General features: G+C 32.0%; 1 protein-coding gene across 5 annotated transcripts in view; it reads left to right on the top strand.

The window, feature by feature from the left end:
- Positions 1 to 20,939, top strand: part of Csmd3 (CUB and Sushi multiple domains 3) — a 1,035,998-nt gene that overhangs the window by 390,858 nt on the left and 624,201 nt on the right. For 3 of the 5 annotated variants that reach the window (XM_040730387.1, XM_040730386.1, XM_040730385.1), the window contains 2 exons: positions 14,765 to 14,842; positions 20,811 to 20,898. In XM_040730387.1, the coding sequence (XP_040586321.1) occupies positions 14,765 to 14,842; positions 20,811 to 20,898 (166 nt within the window). The remainder of the gene's footprint in view (positions 1 to 14,764; positions 14,843 to 20,810; positions 20,899 to 20,939) is intronic. The other 2 variants (XM_040730388.1, XM_040730389.1) reach the window with 1 other exon arrangement.

The raw sequence follows: 20,939 nt of genomic DNA, 5'->3' as shown, positions 1-20,939 counted from the left end.
TTTTCTAGTTTTACCCTTATGTGCATTGCAATTAATTCATTTTGTTCATTTTTACATCATCATTAGATAGTTAGATATTCTTTTTCACCAATTCAAAGAAATTTAAGTGTCTTAGCTATAATGTATAGTACTTATGAACACAACAAGATTATTGAAACTGAAATTTAGTATGATTTTTTGACACTGGGTTGTAGGAGACTTAAGTATACATATTTACTATGAAAAGTTGTTTTGCCTCCCTATATCCATTTCTACAAATAGTAGTTTTTAAATTAATCAATAATTTTAAAATAGGTATTTCTCTTAACTCTTGTCTTAACTCAGTTACATACATGGAATTTTATTGAATAGTACTGATATACGTGTGATCAGTAAAGTCTGTGGTACAGACTGTGCATCTTCTTTAGTTTTTATTTGCCTAAACATCTCCGTCTTTCTAGCTAACCTATCAATCATTTGTTTCTAGTTGAGTAGTCTCCATATTTTTAAATAGATAAAATTTAACTTAAGGAACATTCACATTTTAATATTTTAAAACGTTACCTACTGAAGCAAGTGGAAAGAAAAACAGTATATGCAAATAAAAGTCAAAGTATCTCAAAGTGCCATTAATAAGGGGGTTTCACCCTCTCTGAGGTGTGGATGGGGGTTGGGGTGGGGAGAAGGCGGGGCAAGTGGGAGGATAGAGGGAGAGGGAACTGGGATTGCTATGTAAAATGAGATTGTTTAAAAAAATCAAGAATCAACTCAAATGGAGTATGTTTGAGCTAATTCTAAAAGACTGATTAGGGGTTGGAAGCTAGACTTTTGGTAATTTATTAGTACCCAAAGAAAATGCTTTCAATGAATATTTATGTTAAGTAGCTACATAAAGTCAAAATGAGAGACCGAACTATGTTTAAAGGAAAAATGATGTTAATAAATAAACTTAAAAATAGGTTATATTTTAATTGAAATTCAGATACTTTAAAATAGCATTAAGTAGTCATAATTAAAAATTGATTAGGATTATTTGAGTTAACTCTAAGATATATTTTAAAATTATTTCTGAGTATTTTTTCATGATACATTATAGAGCTAACTCTAATACCAATGTGTCCATATTTTACTCCTAAGCAAATACTACTAAAAATTGATCACAATGAGAACTTAAATATGTAACAATATAATAGAACTTATTTTGACTGTTTTTTTCTTAATCTTTTATCATACCATCCTTTTATAGAAAATATTATTGTCTTGGAGAGGCTAAAAGAGAACCTAGAACTCATACATACTGAGTGCTATTCATTCATTCTCATTAATCCATTCAATATCCCCTTTATAAATCATTTCATTGAGATTATGGTTTGTATAAAATATAAGACTGTATAAAATTAGCATTGTAAATAGATTATAATAAGGGATTATAGATATAATTAGGTACTCTAAAGCACGAAATGATCAGCCATACTATAGTAACAATAAGTTAGTCATAATATATTCCATAGTCATTTGTTTATTTTAATAATATATTTCTTAGGATTCTGCACACTGATATCCATTTTTCCACAAAAGATAATTAATGTCATCTCTTAACGAACATTCTTGGTGCCTACAAATTTTATTATTAAAATATCTGGATGCTTTGACCTGGAATATTCCCGCTGCACAAATATAATGATCATCAATTTTTTTCTTGTTCTTTCCAGTATAAATTTAACAAGAAAAATTCAACAATGAGTGCAGTGAAATATTTGATATAAGGTTTCTAGGTATCACCAATGTTGGTTTTGCAGAATATAGCAATTCTTTCACAGTATGTTTAGTGATAATGCTCATACCAGTAAGGTGTTACATTCTTGTTAAGATTACATTTAGTTGTGTAAGGATGAATATGAAGTAGACTTTCTAACTTAAAACAAGTTTAAAAGAAAATACAGTTTAAATATCGCTTCCTAAGTAAGAATTGGAATTTTTAGTTTTAGTTTTAAGAACGCCTATTTAATCATCATAGTTCATGAAGGTCAGCAATTTCATTAAAAACAAAAGCAGGAACTTGAACATTTAACACTTTTCAAGTAAGCTCTACAAACATAAACAAGGTTCAAATAAAATGCTTAAGCAGCTGTCTTTTTTTAAAGTTATTGAAAATAGATACTTCTCTCATACAACACATCCCAAGCACAGTTTACCCTCCCTCCACTCCTAGCTCTCTCTCAGTTCTACACATCCCCCGTTTCCCCTTCAGAAAAGAGCAGATTTCCAAGAGGCAGCAGACAGGACAGAAGAGCATACAGTAAGACAAGATGGCAGCCCTCATATCGAAGCGGAGAAGGCAACTCAATAGGAGGAAGAGAGTCTCAAGAGCAGGCAAAAGGGACAGAGACACACAGGCTCCCACTGTTATGAGCCCCACAGGAACACAAACCAAACAGCCATAACATAAAACAGGGAACCGGGTACAGACCCAAACAGGTCCAAAGATTGCCCTTTCAGACTCTGTTATCCTGGGCTTTTAAACACAGTAATTTTATGAATACAGGTCAATATAGAAAAAGGGTTCTATCTTATACGATGCTTTGTTTCAGATACAAGTTTGACAGCTTTACTAGGACAGATTATCAAAGTGTCAGTTCTTTGATGCTAAATATGTGTAATGTCATTAAATTTTATGGCCTCCTGTAAATATATTTTTAACATTTTCAGGTAATTAGTAGCACTTTTATATGTTGTATAATGCTTTTGCCCATTGTACAACATATTGTTTAGGTATGCTCTGGTTTAACTCTCTTTGTCATCATCACATTGGAAAGTTCACTTTGTAAATTCTCTCACTGTGTTTTGATGGGATGCTGAGCAGTATCCATCCAGAAAGCAGTTAGCAAAACCTTATTGCATATTTTACTTCTTGCCAATCGTGGGATGATGTCATATGAATGTTAGATGTCATCTGTATTTTCAAGGAAAATGTTGCATTGATATAATGGTACAGAAATCTATTTGTCAATTATAGGAGAAGAAACAACCACAAACTGTTAAGACATTTAGATGATGATGAGTGTGAGTGATCTATTCTGTGTGATGTCCCCTATGTGATGTATCTTAGTGTTGGAATAAATAAGAAAAAATTACACAAGGAAGACTATTCTGACTTACATTCTTAATGTACAATATGAAAAATAAAACATGCAGAAAGAGTATGGAGAGATAGCAGAGTGGGTAAAAGGCTTTCAGTCCCCGGGTTTAATCACTAGAAAACACATGATGGAAGTAGATAGGTAATTTTTGAAAGTTTTCACCTGACATACAAATGTTCACCAGGGCATACACATGTGTGATTACACACACACACACACACACACACACACACACACACACACACACAAACACACACACCACAGACGGAACAGGAAAATTTCAATGAATTTTTAAATAGGAAACATGTTTAAAAAGTTACAAACCACCAACTAACAGTTAATAGTGAGTTGTCATCTATTTATTAGGCTAGGGCTCTCAAAATTCAACCATCTAACTGGTGTGTTCCAAGGGAGATGGTGAGTTGGTAGAATTGCTGTGGTATCTGTTCCTCTAAATTTCAAAGGTTTGAAGTTATAATGGGGATTTTTAATAGGAATATGATTATCTTGCAAAGACAATATATACCAATACAATTCTTTCTAATCATTCTAATATAGAAAAGCCACTTTGAAAACTGATGAATAATGAGTTTAATGAAGTCATGGTCTAGTGCAAGGTTTTGAGTTTTACTCCAAATTCTCCACCAACAAACATTATTTTAATGTGTTTTTAAATTAAAACAAAAGGAAATGCTTTTCTCTCTCTTAACCTGTTTTAAAATCCTGGAAGGCTAACCTATAGACCATAATAAAATATAATGACAAGACAGATAATAATAGTTATCAAGCTAATATTCTCAATAAACATTTAAATCTTATATTGTTTAGTAGTCAAATTGCTTCCACTTGCTTAATTTCCCAGGTCGTATCTTGTGAAAGTAAATAACATTGATTTTAAAACAATTTGGAAATCATAAAGAATGACAGAGGGGAGATTGTGTAACAAAAAATTCAGCTTATATGTGATTTTTGTTGTATAATTCTATTTGTTAATTTTGGATACAATAGATTGATATTAGAACAGTAAGTACTGAGACAAACAGAGAATTGTCAATATTTGGATGGCCTTACCTACAACTATTTACCTTTTTTTGTTTTTCTTTTTTTCTCTTGGCTTTTTTCTGCACCCATTTACATACAGAAACGTCTGTTCAGTGTTTTCTTGTAGTAGTATAAAAATCTATGTTCAGAAACATCCTGAAGTCTTATTTAAATCCAAATAGGTTGTATTTCATCCCCATCTTTTGTTCCATTATTCTTGCTTCATGTTTATGATATTATCAAAACAATATCATTCATAACATCAAATATATTCCTGTATTTCTAATGTTTTAAATTTTTGCTTAGAAAATTACTTTTTTGTTGAACTAAGAGAAAAATGTTAGAATTTACTGTTAATAGGTTTGTGTACATTTTAAAGTTATTACATAATACATTCTGATTCTCAATGGAACTTATGACAGTATTAGTTAGTGAAAGTCATTTAATTTGCAAGTAAATAATCTGTGATTATTTATTTTCATATTATTAACCAGTGTTAATTACAACTCAAATCACACACTTTCGTTTTGTGGATTTTAGCATTTTGGATGGATCTACCTTCTTATATATCTTGGAGAAGGTCTTTAAGTCAGACTGCGTTATTCAAATAACTTCATTGTCTCAAAAAACGCTCTTTGTTACTTGTGTATAATGGTATTCGATGCTATATATGGAAAACAATATATTTATTTACCAGAGAGAGAGAGAGAGAGAGAGAGAGAGAGAGAGAGAGAGAGAGAGAGAGAGAGAGAGAGAGAGAGAGTTGCACAGACCAGGAGTTAGAAGCCTGGCTGGCTTCCAGGAGAAAAAAAGGAGGTTCCTTTTTCTTTCACTTCCTTTTATATCTACCTGTGTCAGTTTTCATATCTCCGCCCTCATGGGCAGATAGCTTTGTGGGGTTCACTCCTACACTTGTGTTAATTTTCAGCCTTTTAAATATAGCCAATAATATTAATTTTAAAATGTGTTTGGCTTACTTTTTAGCATACAATTGGTTGTGTTGTATACAATGGGCAAAAGTAGAAGATAATAATACTAGCTGAGTTGATCATAGAAATACAGGTTCCTAGGAATGGTTGTGTATAACTGTAGTCCCTGCTGGGACAGGAGGAATAGTTGAGCCTTCTGTAGTTACTTTCCAGGAAACAGGGAGAACTAGCGATCCTTTGTCTTCAAAACCTAGAACAATTAAACCTCAAATAATAAAAATGAAGAAGCTAACTTGATGGTAAGAAATTATATTGTCATGTGTGTTGCTTCTTCCCAGATACCCTATTTACCTATGAGGGAGGTGGTCACCAAGAAAATGTCACATTTTTAAAAATTTTTCATTCTAAAATATGTAATGTGCTAGAATTTCTACTGGTGCCTGAGACTAATCTCTGAGGAACTTCGCTGCCTTTTAAAGTAGAGGCAAACAGTCCTGTGTTAAAGACACTTTTATCTTCTTCAGACTTATTTCAAGGCATTTTTGCCCATTTGTGCAACAAGCTGCCCTTCTTGCATGGAATTTTCGGAGCATATGGCGGTCCTGCTGTGAGCGGGGTGAAGAGTCCCACAGTTCCTCTTTACACTCTCCAGCAGAGCCTAGCGATGTGGTGTTGGGTTTGGTTCTGCATTGCATAGGATATTCTTTGCTTCCCAATTACATCATTCATAGTCTGAATCATGGGGTATGGCTTTTAATTCAGATGCTTGAGCCTTCCACAAAATGTTCTGTATATGTTATTTGTTCACAGTATCAATAGAGCTGTTGAGGAACAGAAATTTCCTCCTTATTTTATTCCGTTCCTGCCTTTTCTTGTTGCATAGGTACATAATAATGCAAGCAAAAGTTTTTTCAGCTTTTCTGAATTTTTCCACTAGGAAGAGATGAGGCCAAGAGTGGTTTTCCTAAAAAGAACCAATAATTGGTATAATTTCATGTAACAGTTACCTTTTTGTTACATGGTGTATTTTAAAAGAAATTTGCATATGGGGCAACACACATGAAATTATGTTTTCTACCATAACAAAATAGCTAAAGTGTTTGTTTGATGGGTATTAAATTATTTGAAGTATCTAGGACATACTCCTATAAAATGTAGTTAAGGCATTCTGGTTATTTAAAATGTGTATCATCAAGTAGCAAGTAATAATAATTGAAAAATGGGAAATAATGATAGGACATAATAATTTATCATATTCCAAACTGTTGGTTGACAACATACAATGTTGTTATTTTGTGTTTAGATAGTAGTGCCAGTGGTAGCATCCTTTATCTCTACATTCATATGTAGGAAATAATCATCATAATGTAGATTTCATGATTCTTTGATTTTTAAAAAGGCACCACTACCTTCTTGATCCTTTATAAGAAGAAAATGTTCTCCAGTAGTATAAAAAATTTTTTTCTTGAAGGAAAGTTAATTGTGAAAGCCATTAAGAAAAAAGTAGCTCAGGGGCTATAACTCAATTGAGTGCTGATAAAATGTATTAGTAACAAAGATATTTAGCTGGACATATTGAAATATACATATGTGTGTATGTATATCAAAGTAGTTTGTAACATTAATTCATCTCCAATATTTGCTAGATTAAAATTTTACGAGTTTTGCCCTTAATTCAATTTCTCTAATTTCAATGTGGCAAAACCATTTAATTGTCATATAATTGGATATGTCCTTGTGTATTCTCTATTCTTCTTGACAATGATATTGCTATAAAAATGTGCAGTTGTGTGGTCTGTATCTTCAAGACATTTCCTAAGAAACTAGTAATCTATCAATGGTAGGAAAAATGATGAATAGTCACTAATTTCTCCTGGGTGATGTCCTTTGAAGTATGCCAGTTATCATGAGTAAGTTCATACATGTTTAGTACAGCCATATATATATATGTGTATATATATATATATATATATATATATATATATATATATAGTCTCATTTACCATAGTAAACTCAGTTCTCATCCAGATTTATTAGGAAGCCAAAACAATCGTACTACCTTAAGATGAATGCCCTGCATAGTAAATATCCTTAGATGTGTTAGTGTAAAGATTTCTCAAGTGCTTATACCAGGAATGTCATCTAGAATGGCAGAAACAATGTAGTGATGATTCCTGATTTAAAGGATGGAGCTAATGTACTTTAAACAGAATGCCATATCACAGGCTGTCTGAAAGAAAAGTGACCTTCATGTATCCAGCTTAGCCAACTCTAGCCAATGGCATGCTGTTGAACCGCAAAGAAATGAAAATACTCACCTTGCTTTCTATCCTCCCTCCACCCTCCTATTACATATCTCAAGTGTTGAGGGAATCTGTTGATCAAGGTCAGTATTTCAAAACACTAGATATTCATAATCACCACCTGGGGAATCTTGTTAAACTGTTGCTTTCCATTTTCACAGACCTGTAGGATAACTTGAGAGTCTGCCCTTTAACTTGGGCAGTGACACAGTTAGTATAGCAAGAATATAGACAGTTTAGATTATCCTTGGCAGAGATAAAGGAGAGAAATAACAGAGGCCCAGTTTCGACGGGACTGGAAATAGAACATTTATGTGATTTAAATAGTGCTTCGTTCCTCAAGGGGAAGAGCAAACAGCTGTATCTCTCAGTGTTAAATGAAACCATCTAAGTACATCCATGAGTGCTACGAACAGAACATGACTTTTGTTGCACAGTCTTCCAGTGTAGAATATGTATGTAACATGAGAAGATGGAATGCAAGGATGAAGCCATGCTCAGCTTGTTAATGTGATCTGCTTTCCTGCTCTTTCTTAAAATGAGAGTTCTCCACTACACTGTTGGATACTGCAGTGGTAGAATAAACTCCAATGTCTGATGTTGAAGAGAGTGTTCAGTGGGGGTCACTGTTCTTCAAATAATTGCTGTTTTTTTCATCTTTATAATCACTGTAGGGGACATCTGTACCCTTGTTAGGCAGTACAGAAAAATAGGTAAGGGAATATTAAATTACCTTGAGTAAGAAAATACTGCTGTTACGGTTTCATGCTGTGTCCTTGTAAAATCCCAGTGAATTTTATTAAGAAAGAACAGAAACTATCTGCAAAATAATCACTTGGATAATTTCTGTTCAAGAAAACACTGAACAAAGAGAGCTTAAAATGTATTAGATAAAATATAGTATTGAATTATAAAACACAATTAAATGTTACTTAACTTGAAGCTGCTAGAAACTAAGGATTGAAAAGTTAATTAAATTAAAAGGTTGAAACGTTTGTAGAGTGTAACAAGTATTGGTAAGCTCTAGCAATGGTAATTTCCCATATGGTGACTTTATTATACCAACTATAAGCATCCTTAAGGAGAATATGAAATACCACATTTTACATATAATTCTGACATTTTGCAGCACACCGTAGTGAGAACACATCTGCTGTTGTCTAGGCAAGTGTTAGGGATTCTAGAATTGACTCCATTTTTAGGGAGAAAGGAAGGTCACAGATAAACTTCAGAGTGTTTTCCCATAATTAATCATGTAACTTTTCAGCCACTTACTTAAGCTACATCCTGTCTTCTCAACAAAAAGTAACACATTTGGTTCTATGTACAAGGCCTGTAAAATGTAACCAGATTTGTTTTTTCTATATTTAGTAAAATAAGATACTTCTTTCTAAAGCTCAACATACTTTTTGGTTGTGAAAATGAAAACCTTCTACTCACCAGTTATTCTGAAGCAGGTAAAATGTTCCAATCTCATTTTATCATGCAGCCTTTAGCTTCTGTTTATTTTTTTTGTTTAATTTTATTTTTTTAAGTTCCAACATGACTCTATTTTATTAAATATTTTTCATTTATTTCACATACCAGTTTCCATTCCCCTCTTCTCTTCCGTTTCCTCTTCCCCTACCTCCCATCTATTCTAGCCCCCATCCACTCCTCCTTCTGTCAGAAAGAACTGGGACAGAGTAGGGTAGGAATGAGACCTCTTGATAGAGGGAGCAATTTGGCGTTAGGGAGAAACCTGGGAAACTCCCAGGACCCACAAGGGTGATAAGACTCCTAGCAATAGTGGAGAGGATGCCTGTTACAGCTTCAGATTCTTAAGGACATGTCATGAGGGTATCTCCAAGTGTGCTAAGTAGTTGCTTCATATGTTTGTATAACTTACTGTGATTATATACACAGGACACATCCACAAATGCATGCTGAACTTCCTCTTATTGTCAACAGTGTAGGTGGGTTTCTGACTTAGTACAATAGTGACTTTTTTTGCATGATGAACCTCCCCAAAATAGGTGATGCCATTTTAGTGTAAAAGACATAGCTCAAAAATCAATGAGACAATATGATATATCACAAATTGGATTTGCCTGAGAATGAAAGATTTCAAAGAAATTGGAAATAAAAGAATTGCAGAAACTGACATTCCATGTAGGAGACTTAAGCTTGCATGGCAGCACAAACAGGTTTTACAAATCTGAGGAACACATTGGAATGTTTGAGCTGTGGTTTCCAACGGCCCATTAAGTGTCTTGAGTCTTTCTAACATATAAGGCCCATCAAATGTTCTTTGCACTTCCTTTAATACGTATATATATATATATTACAAAGTTCCACTTTAGTAGTTTTTGCACATTTTGAAAGGCAGTGTGTTAATGATTCATGTATGTGTCTTTCTGAGATTGCTGAATTTTCTTTTAAGTTTTTCCTACATATTCCATAAATATTTAGTTATTGCTTTTTTCTTAGTACATTATAAATATGCTAAAGAAGAAAATATTATTCCAAGACATTTTGTATTATTAATCCAGTGCTAAACTATAAAGCTGTAAAGGATGGTAGAAACTGAGGTGTTGTGGATATTATTTCATCTCCTTTTCTAAAGAGTATATTGAAGAACTATTCAGAGGCTCCATAGTGAATCCATTCCCACCTCTTCCTTCATTCAACCAATAGTAGATCTAGAAAAGCAGGTTAAACTTTAATATGAATTGATCTGAAAACAGGGAGTCATCATGAATTACCAAACTTGTTCTCCTTACAGTTGAACATTTAAAATCCCACAGAAATGTTAACTTCTAGGAAAGAACTGAGAATTCTGATTGCATTAGATTTGCCATGTTACTTTGGTCTGAATTCTGTTTCCAAATAATTAATACTGGACAAATGAATATCCTAGGACTAAATAGAAACATTAAGCAATGTGTTGTACATTGATGGGATTTGTTTGCAGGTTTTTCATTCTCAATCTAGTGAGGTAACTACCAAAAATATTAATAATTCACTACATTTTTAAAATATAACAAAACTTCATCAGAGGCCAATTTCTTCTCTTTTTAAGGAAGACAATATATTTATAACACTTTTAGGTAGAGAATTGTTTAATTTACAAAGCAAAATCCAACTTTGTGTATTAAGAAGACAATAGCCTGAAGAATAATTTTCGTGGGAAGGTGGCAGGATACATGTTTGCTACTCAACAGGCTATGTGGGATGTCAGCAACTGTTGTTTTTGTTTTAGACCTACACACTTTACATTGTGCAAGGTTTTCAAACTGAAAATTACATGCATACAAAGTGTTTTCATCAAACCCAAACTCGTAACTCCCCCTCCTTCAACTACCCCTAATCTCCTTCAACAATTTTCCCTCCTAGCTTAAGATTTTATTCAGTACACTTGTGAATTAATTCACTGCAAATTTTAAGGTTTTCTATATCCTGAAGTCAAGCACTTAAGTTATGAATGTTTCTATTTATTAAAAGTGAACAAAGTGATCTTCTTGTCAATATAGTTCACTTGTTGACTACAAAGAGAAAGATAAGCTTATAATTCATTGAAAATGAGAAGCTACAATTACATGACTAAATAGCATATCTAAAACTATAAAAAATGAAAATGTGCTTATTATTAATGTAAAGATAAATGTTAAAGTACAAATGAACCAAAGATGCATCAAATATATATTACTTATTCATCATAAGTTTCCTTTTAAAAAGAATTATTAGCTGATGTTTTATTTCCTGAATCAAATTCATAGTGTAGTTTCTATGACAAATCAAACACGTGTAATAAGTACTATAACCTTGGTGATTAGGAATAAATAACTTTATATATTATATTACAACATCATTAAAAATGTAGTCATTTCTGATAGTCTTGACTATATCATGTGATTTATTTCTATGATCCTGTGAAAATCCAAGTTAATTATTTTCAATAAAGCTATTTATCTCAGCAATACTAAACTTTTAACATCTCCATTTCAAAAACATTGTCATGTAAACTGCAATATATTACTAAGCATGCATGACAATAAAAATGGGACACATATTAGATATGCCCCTTTATGATTGTGTACTATATAGATCAGGTATTTCAACCTAGGTACTTGAAATCAGGAGATTTCTTTTTTTATTTAATGTTTTTCATTTTACAGTTCCTCCTCCCTACCCTTATTTCACCCCTCACTCCCCACCCCTTCCCAACCCCTGCAGGTGACAGTTGTGTGACCAGGAGATTTTGTTTTCACTTTGCACTGTGTAAGTGCTGTCACAGAAATGTCACTTAAAAATTATCTTTTCAAAATTTATAGCTGCGGTTTTATATCTTCTATCATATCTACATAGCATGGTCATTTTTACCAGTAAAGACCACTGCCAGCGTTGTCTCCCTTACTGCCCTTTCTTCCTATCATGTTTATAACATACCCTCAGTTTTGACTGGCAATGATGACCTAACATAGACAATAAGGTCATACACCATATCTCACACACACACACACCACCACCACCACCATCAACACCACCACCAACACCAATAACAACCACAACAAAAAAACTTTTAGTAATAGCTGGTTCAAAACAAGTTCTTAATTATATATGTGCACATATATTTATTTTATAAAAGACATTCATTTTAAAATATCTAAAATAAGCTTTTTCAAGTGATTCACATAAAATTATAGTAAGATTAATGTCAATTGTATTGATTTTTAAAAGACTTTAGAGTTCAAATTCATTTTTGAGAATAGAAAAACACTAATTAGCATGGAAAGTACAAAAGAAAAATCCAATGCAATATATCATGCAGCATTTCTCTATTAAAAGTAAAAGAACCAAATCGGTTTTCCACTAAAACTAATAAGAAAATCTTAGCTCACATACACAGACACACATACAATGTGTGTGATTTCATTAAAAAAAACCACAAGTAAGAGGCTTCAACTGCTCAAGACAATGTATATTAAAATTTATATATATTTATGTATAACTAGTAAATGACCTGTTACCGTGTCCATCCTCCTACAGTTTGAGAATATCAAAAGAAGAAAAGTCAATTAAAGAATTTCATATGTTTATACCTTTTTATACATACAAACGTATACACAAATTTCTCCTAAACTACAAATACAATTAAAAATTGATAAGGGTTTAATGATTCCACCTGTAGAATATTCAGCAATTTTGTTTCTTTGCATATACAATTGTTTCACTTACGGTTATTTTTCGAATTTGGATTTGATAAATATAATATTCAAGTTCATTTTTAATACTTAAAAACCAAATTGCATATTACGGTGAAATGGAGTTTCATTTGTAATTTGTGCTTGGAAGGCCGAAGTCCAGAATTTCTTAAGTATTTAAGACAGCAGAAAATGTCACAGTGGAGAGTGGAGAGAAAAAGTTTAGAGGAGTTGAACATGTCAGTAGAGTTAAACTTTATTCATATATTCATATCACCCTGGGATTTGTATAGTGCACAAAGGTAACAAAAAAAAAAGCCTCTCTTGAGATGTAGCAGTCATCATTTTCTTAAATGAGGGTCACTATTGAAGACTTGGATGTTTCCTACGCCTAACTTCTTACCTCACAATAAAATTATATAAAAAAAGAGGCTTCTTCATCCAAAACTGCATAAGAAGCACTTATAATCGTGTCGCTTAAATCCTGTTTTACCACACATTTGCTGCTTTATTATATATTGCGATTTCATTATGCAATCATAGAATGATAGCTTTTAGTAAATGCCTGGTACTGTGTTTGCCCTCCTAGAACTATGAGTATTCAAGAGAAAAAAACTCCTTAAAATGTTTCATAACCAATAAAAAATATGAGCTGATTGGTCATAGTTCAACTTAAAACATGTGGGATTTTTGAAAAATTTTTGGAACTGGAAAAACAAAATAAAAATGAAGTGTTTAACATTTATGTCCTCCAATTTCTAACACAGTAAAATGGAGTTGGAAAACTTCTACACTATATTTAATAAATTAAATTATCCTTTCAAATTCTTATTCACACTGCATGATATTTTGAGAAAATAAATGGTATCTAAATATATCTATTAGATCAAGTTACATTATTAGGTCAAGTTACCTAAAATTTTCATCTAGTGCGGTTACATTTACATGGATAATTGTTTGCCTTGGAGTCCGTCAGAAAAATCAAACAACACCCAACAGGGTAGCTCATGACTGCAACCTCAATACATGAGAATTAGATATATAGGATAGAAAGTCAAGACAAACTTGAGATAGAAAGCACACAATGTCTAAGTTAGTAGACTTTTGAATACCACCAATCACTCTTTAAAAATCCATAGCTACTATTTAATGTGTAACATAAATAAAACAGGTTTATGGATTGGGAAATGTCTAGTGAGTACAGATTCTAACCACATAACTTGAATTCTTTAGTTTGATCCAGAGAACCCACATAGCAGAGAAAACAATAAAAAAAGATAAAATTCAAGAAATGGCTTTCTTTCTCTATACGCATGCTGCTGCATGTGTGCATGCAAAAACAGGCGTGCGTACACATGCACACACGTGCACACACATGCATAAAATTCGAGATGATAAGTGTGAAAATAATTCAAGTAAAAGATACAGCTTCAACTTCATGCAAATTACTGTAGAATATTTTAAGACATTGCTAGGTTTTCACATATATCAAAAGGAGTAACAAATTAATTTAAGTATTTTTTCATTAATATACAGCTGCATCTCTTTTGATATGAATAATCTGATAGCATTACAATAACAAAATTCCATGCCTTATGGTCAGCATCAGATGAATGGCTTAAATTCACCAAATGAAAAGATATCAAACACCTGTAATTTTTTTTCATACATTTGGGGCCATTTGCTCTGGCATCAATCATAGTGTAAAGAGCAATGATAACTTGTGAACATTATTGGCAGAAATATTAACTAATTCTTCCAATTATGTTATTTTCATAATATTTCAAAAAGTTCTTGGTAATTCAATTTAAAAAATACTAAAGATCATAATCCTATTTCCATTCTTTTAATACCACTGCCACCATTTGTTTGCAAGTATAATTTATCCAGTACAATTTATGAAGTCAAGTGGTTTACTGTGGACAGTCAGAAATTTATTCTAGAACTTAAATAGTTCTAAAGAAACCTACACATTTGTATCAGTTTTCTCCCTATATATAGTATTTGGAATTCTACAATGTTTAATGCTATTTTTATTTCTCGTTTTCCTCTGAGTGTCATCATTCAAGCTTAAGAGGGCAGTACTTTTTTTAACTTACATGATTCCATGCTAACCAAATTTGTTAACTTGAATTTCATTTTCAAAACTGTATTTCCTGATACATGTTTTTGTTTGTTTTCTTAACTAGTGAAAAAGGCCATAGATTTTAAATCTAGAGGATTTAAGTTGTTTCCAGGGAAAGACAACAGCAACAAGTTTTCTCTCTGTGAGTGCAACTCCTTTTTGTCACTTTCTGTAGTGCAAGAGTGAAGTCTGTGGTGTCTGTGGTGTCTGTGTGTGTTTTATCTAAGTGTCTGTGCGTTTACCGAATAACTGCATTAACATTTATATAACATGCATGATGGTTATGCAATATTTTGTTGTATTTAAATATGTACTACGTAATTTACCAAACTCATACTTCTTTTTGCTAAAAGTAATTGAAATGTAAAAAGATACTGTGACTTCATGTGATGATAATAACAATTTTTATTTTCGGTGTTGAGGACAAATGCAAATAATTCCTTATGTTGTTGAAATCTTTTAGCAACACTGATTTGCACATGTCTCAATTATCACAGACATAGTTTAAGGAACATTCTAATAGGAATTTTTAAAAGTATTATTATTATTCGATAATTTATTCAAATAAAAACCTCATATTGATTTCTAAATAAATTTATTTAAATGACTTCCTAATTTGAAAATGTTCTTAAATGGTGTAAAATAGTTTTTTTACTCAGCTGGGCTTTGTCATCTGATGCCCTATATTTCAAAATAAGTCACAGATAAAATATATGTGCTGTCTTATACATTAAACATTACAGGAATAGTTTCTAAAGAGCTGTGCACACTTGTCATAAGATAGAATAGCAATTAATAGAAATTTCCTAGTTCATTAGTATATATATGCACTTTGGAGAAAACCTGTATGTAATACCAACATCTGAACTCTAAAAGAACATGGAGAGTTGGGAGTAGCTATTGCTAAATATGCATAATAATATTACATATTCATGAACAGAACACATTCTAATTAAATTTTCTTCAAACAAAAAAATCTAACTAAATAGCTTTGCAACTAATTCGTTGTCAAAACTCATTTATTACTGTCTTACAAAAGCAGTTTACTTATATTTTTAGGGTTTTATATATATAAATATTAAACTATCAGTTGAATTGTTGTGTCAACTATTGTGTATCCTTTATGTCATTAATTTTTATTAGATTAACTTTAAGGTGTTTTTTACATTTTATTAGTTACTTTTGTGAATACAAAATTGAAATCGTCTGAATTTGGAAGTCACATTTTGGATATTTTCAAAATACCCAGCTTGCAATTATTATTTCTTTAAATATCTGGGGTTAAAAAGCATGTTTATTCAAAAAATTTAAACAATTTTCAAAAACGTAATGCTAAAATATATTTTATACATAAACTGTTTAGTTTAATTTGAAATAAAATAATATTCCCATAACTGAAAAACTGTGTACTATGGGCTGCAAAAAAATTCCTAATAAGTTTGACAACTCCAGAATATCAGATTTTATCACAGCTACATGACAAGAATATACATGTTCTCATACCTAAATATAAGACCTACTATAGTTGTTCTTCTAGATTGAGGTTCTCTGTTTATTTAATTTGGAATTTTAAGTAGAATACCAAATCTCATTCTCGCTCATTTTTTCATTTTGTCTATATAAATGTCCCTCCATGTGTGCCATGATCCAAGCTTCTGCTTGCTCTGGATAATTCAGCTTATTAATATAAAATATAAAGATATTATCTATTGTGTGGAATTGCCTAGTTTTGTTGGTGAAACATGTGTGAAATAAATATTTTATCATTTTAATGAGCCATAGATACAAACATTAACAGAGAATTTCAGTGTTTCTCTTACTTGAAGAATAAAAAAGCGATCATCAGTATTTAAGCTTAAGTCACAAGGAAAATAATTAACACAAAGCAAAAAGTGTGGATATTTGCTTTCAATTCAAACAGCCTATTATCTCATTGTTGATGTCAACTTTGATTTTAATCACTATTGCCTGTTCTTAATAAAGTACATTACATTCAGCACTTGTTATTATATATCTACTACAACCCAAAATAATATGAAACCTCCTCTATTATTCTTGGATATCCAACCTTTAACTAAAAATGAAAGTCAAAACTCTTTGTCTTGAGGTTGAATAGTATCTGTTGCCTGGGTAGTACCAAGTGTCAGAATGGCTGGTATAAAACACACAGTTGCTAAGACTTGCCTTCCCAGTGTATCTAACTAAGGCAAACTAGATCAGTGGCCATGACACTCCAGGATTCTTTTTGGCAATGTCCACCTGAGAGCTAAGTAAAAGATTACTTTTCTTTAATTGGCCCATCCATCCTTTTTCCTGGAAAGAAAAGTTTGACAATCTAAGCACAAAACTTGTTGGTTTTCTAAGAAACTTGAAAAAATGGAACAAAACTATCAACAAAACAAGTTGTTATATTTTCACCTTGCTCAACTTGGTGACTTACTGACTGTTTAGTAAAGTCCTATGGTATATAATTTAGAATTATAAAGAAACTGAAACTTCTATGCAATCATGCTTTTATTTACTATATCAAATCCATGTTCTCACTCATTCATGAGTCACTTACTCAACATTTGCCTCTGCTGTGCTCTGCTCGAATAATACAATAAAGGGAAGGGTATGATTCAGTCTTGATCCCCAAGTACTCAGCATTTTCACAGGAAACTAAATGAAATAAGGAGCAATTGTTTATAGGATATTAAGTGCATTCGTATGAAAATAACGCAACAATTTGGTGTTTAATATCAGCAAGAAATCCAAAGCAATGTATTTTTAAAGTTAAAAAAATTAAACAAAATTTAAAAACAATAAAATAATAAGGCAATCAAAAGAAAGAGGCCATATGGAGGTTGATTTAAATCAGAATCTACTTAATTTTAGTTTTAGAGGGAAAAAAACTTTAATAGAAATTCCATTCTGATGTTTACAGGGTTCTTTCAGTTAGAATAAGTATAGTGACCAACCATGTATGGATTTCTAAAGTTCATTTTCAACTCATATAAAATAAATACACTGTCCTTTATAAAATTGAATAATTCAATTTTTAAAACCATTGTCCAGTTGTTTGTGCAAAACAACAACAACAACAAAAAAACCGATTCCCAAATCCTTATCAATGCTAACGATGGAAGAATAGTTAAAAGCCTTAAGTGACAAAGGTCTTCCCATCTCTGATGCATTTCTCAACATTCTACTCTACAAACAGTCACATGCACACCATACTGAAAGTCACTATGGAAATTACACAAAAAAGATGGTAACAGAGCTGACCCGTGTCTTCAAAGGCTATCAAAATTATTTAGTTGAGAATGTAAAAAATATGTCTTCATACTAAGATACAATGTGGGATAGTTTGAATTTTTGATAATGATGTATAAAAGTTATGCCATTCCAGTTTTCTAGACAATGACGTTAATCAGTATTTTATGTTGAACGTAATTCTTAGTCTATCCATGCTACAGCCTGCTCACCTACAGGAAGTTTACAGTAATAGTAGTTAATTTGAGAGTTATTTGAAGGATCAAATTAATTATACAAAGTGTCTAGAATGATTCCTGACATATAGTACAATGTAAATAAATAATTTTATTTATGTAAAATATTGCATAATGTTGCAGTTGAGGCAATAGTAGTATGAGAGTTGAAAGATAAAATTTATATTCTTAATCTTCTAACTGGGGTATCATAACTCACTTATGTATTTTAACATGCTGTGTAAACCTGGATCATTACACCTCTTTTAATCTCCAACACAGTTTTAAACATCACAATTCAGTATTATAGAGAAAAGCCTTTCAAGCATCAAAAATAGGGCACTACAATCAAAATTCTCATTCATTGAAACGAAATGAGGATATGGTGACAATTTAGAAAACTCAAAATTTGGAAAAAGTATTGAAAAAAGTGTTACCTTCTGTTAGTTTTTACCACTATATTCAAATAACTAAAGTTTTATGGTTTCATAAAGACTATAAATTTAACTCTAGGTTATAAAAAGAAAATAAAAATCACTATTATCTGGCAAAATGTTTTTCAAATCATATAAACCAGTATCTAAATAAAATACTCTTCAGTTATTTAAGAAGTAGGCTTAGAAATAGCAGGATAATAACATTTGATTAACTTTTAAACAAATAGGATCCAGAATTTTGCATTAGATTGTTTGATAAAGTTTTTTGATACCTAAACAAGAAAGAATTGTATGGAGATGAAGAAAACTTATGCATCCATGAAAATATCATATACTGAGAGGAAGGAGCTGTGTTTTAGCAAAACATGCATATTGATGACTAGTGAGAAATGGAAATGGCTTAGTATATTAACTAAAGCCTTTGGAGATGTTAACAATAATAAAATGCATTTTAGAAAATTCAGCAGTCATTTCATACTCACAGTTCGATTGAAGGTAGACCATATTATTATCACAGAAGTATAAGGGTAATTGGCTTGCATCTGAGCAGCAGTAAATGCCAGTGGAAGCTTTGGGGACTGAGTCGTTGAAATCCTCTGAATTATTCTGGTTCAGATGACAGATTCATATCCAGGATCTGTACAATCCGTGGAAATATTTTGAACAGTGAAAAAACTCACAATGACTTGCTCTCGGTCCACAACCTAGAATTAACTATCCCACTGAAGTGGAATTCGCTACCAAGACTAAGGACCAGAAAGACCTCAGAGAGGTTTAGAGGTGTTAAATGGCAACTTGAGGAAACAACAAAAAAAAATCACACACACAGTGAGCCTATGAGCTTGTGACAGAGTTGGCAGGAACTGATTTGTTCGTGATATCTATGCAAGTCATTTTGGAATTACGTGAGAAAATCCACCATTTGGTATCTGTTTGAGAACTTGATGACTTTACAGTAGACACAACTGTATGAGAGATCACCTGTAAGCCGGTGATTCGTTTTAAAGACAATGATGGATTGGGACTATAAAAATAAGCCCAATTCCATCAACTGTCATTTTTGATTATGCATTAAAATGACTTAAGCAGTTCTTTTAAAGCAGTCAAATTATGCTGACAAATGGTGTTGTCCAGGAAGCTACTAATGCAGTGAGTGCCCAGGTAGAGGGAGAACCAGCATCGTTAGTCCCCAGAAGTGACGCTCTGGTGGTTTTTATCTACAGTGCAATACAAGGACCATTGTAGGCTCTATTCTTTTTCTCTCCGGAGCCCTGTTTTTTCTTAAATGAGACAGGAGACCTTACAAGTTGATAAACAATAGGACATATTCAGAAGTTCATCGTAAGTTTGGTATTATAATACAACATCACTTGATATTCTCGAATGGATAATCATGATTTTAAGGCCAGAATGTTGTACAGTCACTTTGAGGCCAGCCTGGATTGTATAATGAGATCCTGTTTGGATATGAATAAATTTGTACATCCATATGTACATATATACTAAAACCTGCATAAATAAACTTAAGGAATAGTACGGTTTAATTATTCAAGTGATGATAATTGATTCACTGAAAACTATTAACTTGTCATTAACTGAATTATCTTTAAAAAACATTGAAAATATGCAAAATAGCTAAATGTTAAAGTTATAAATATTACATGAGGGTAAACCCATCATCTTGTTTTCCAGCATTATCAAAATACAACGAAACACAGTAATTTACACCATCTTTTCTTACTTTCCTGTTGGCAAACCAAAATTCTTCTGCATACAGAAGTGTTAGTAACAAACGTTTTGTTATACTGTTTTTTATTACAACTTAAAAGTAACCAAGACTCAGGCAACATAGTCACAGGAAGTGATCACTCTACTGGAAATAAATGTTGGAAACAATAGCACTAATACCTGGGCTCTTTTAAAACGTAAACTTTATTGAAACAAAAGCATCCAATGTTTATGTGTTAATGTTCATAATGGCACATATATTGAAGATGGCCATCAAAACTGTTTTCTAATATATACTTTAATAGAAAAGATATTATAATATCTTTATTACTGTTTTCTGAAGTGATATTGTAACTTCAGGTGCATAAACAAATGCTTAATGGTATGTGTCTATAGATTTCAATGTTATTATCATGTGTTTCTAACCACACATTTTGTCTATTTTTTTGTTTGCTGTTTATTTCTCCTGTTACAGTAAATGAGGGCGGCATTAAAACAGCTTCCAACTTATGTCCAGATCCTGGAGAACCAGAAAATGGGAAGAGAATTGGATCAGATTTCAGGTACTATCTTAAATTATTTTGTTATCTACCGTGCTAATTTC

Source organism: Mesocricetus auratus, unplaced genomic scaffold (assembly GCF_017639785.1).
Source record: "Mesocricetus auratus isolate SY011 unplaced genomic scaffold, BCM_Maur_2.0 Super-Scaffold_100023, whole genome shotgun sequence".
Classification (NCBI taxonomy): domain Eukaryota; kingdom Metazoa; phylum Chordata; class Mammalia; order Rodentia; family Cricetidae; genus Mesocricetus; species Mesocricetus auratus.
This window is presented reverse-complemented; position numbering and strand designations above follow the sequence as displayed.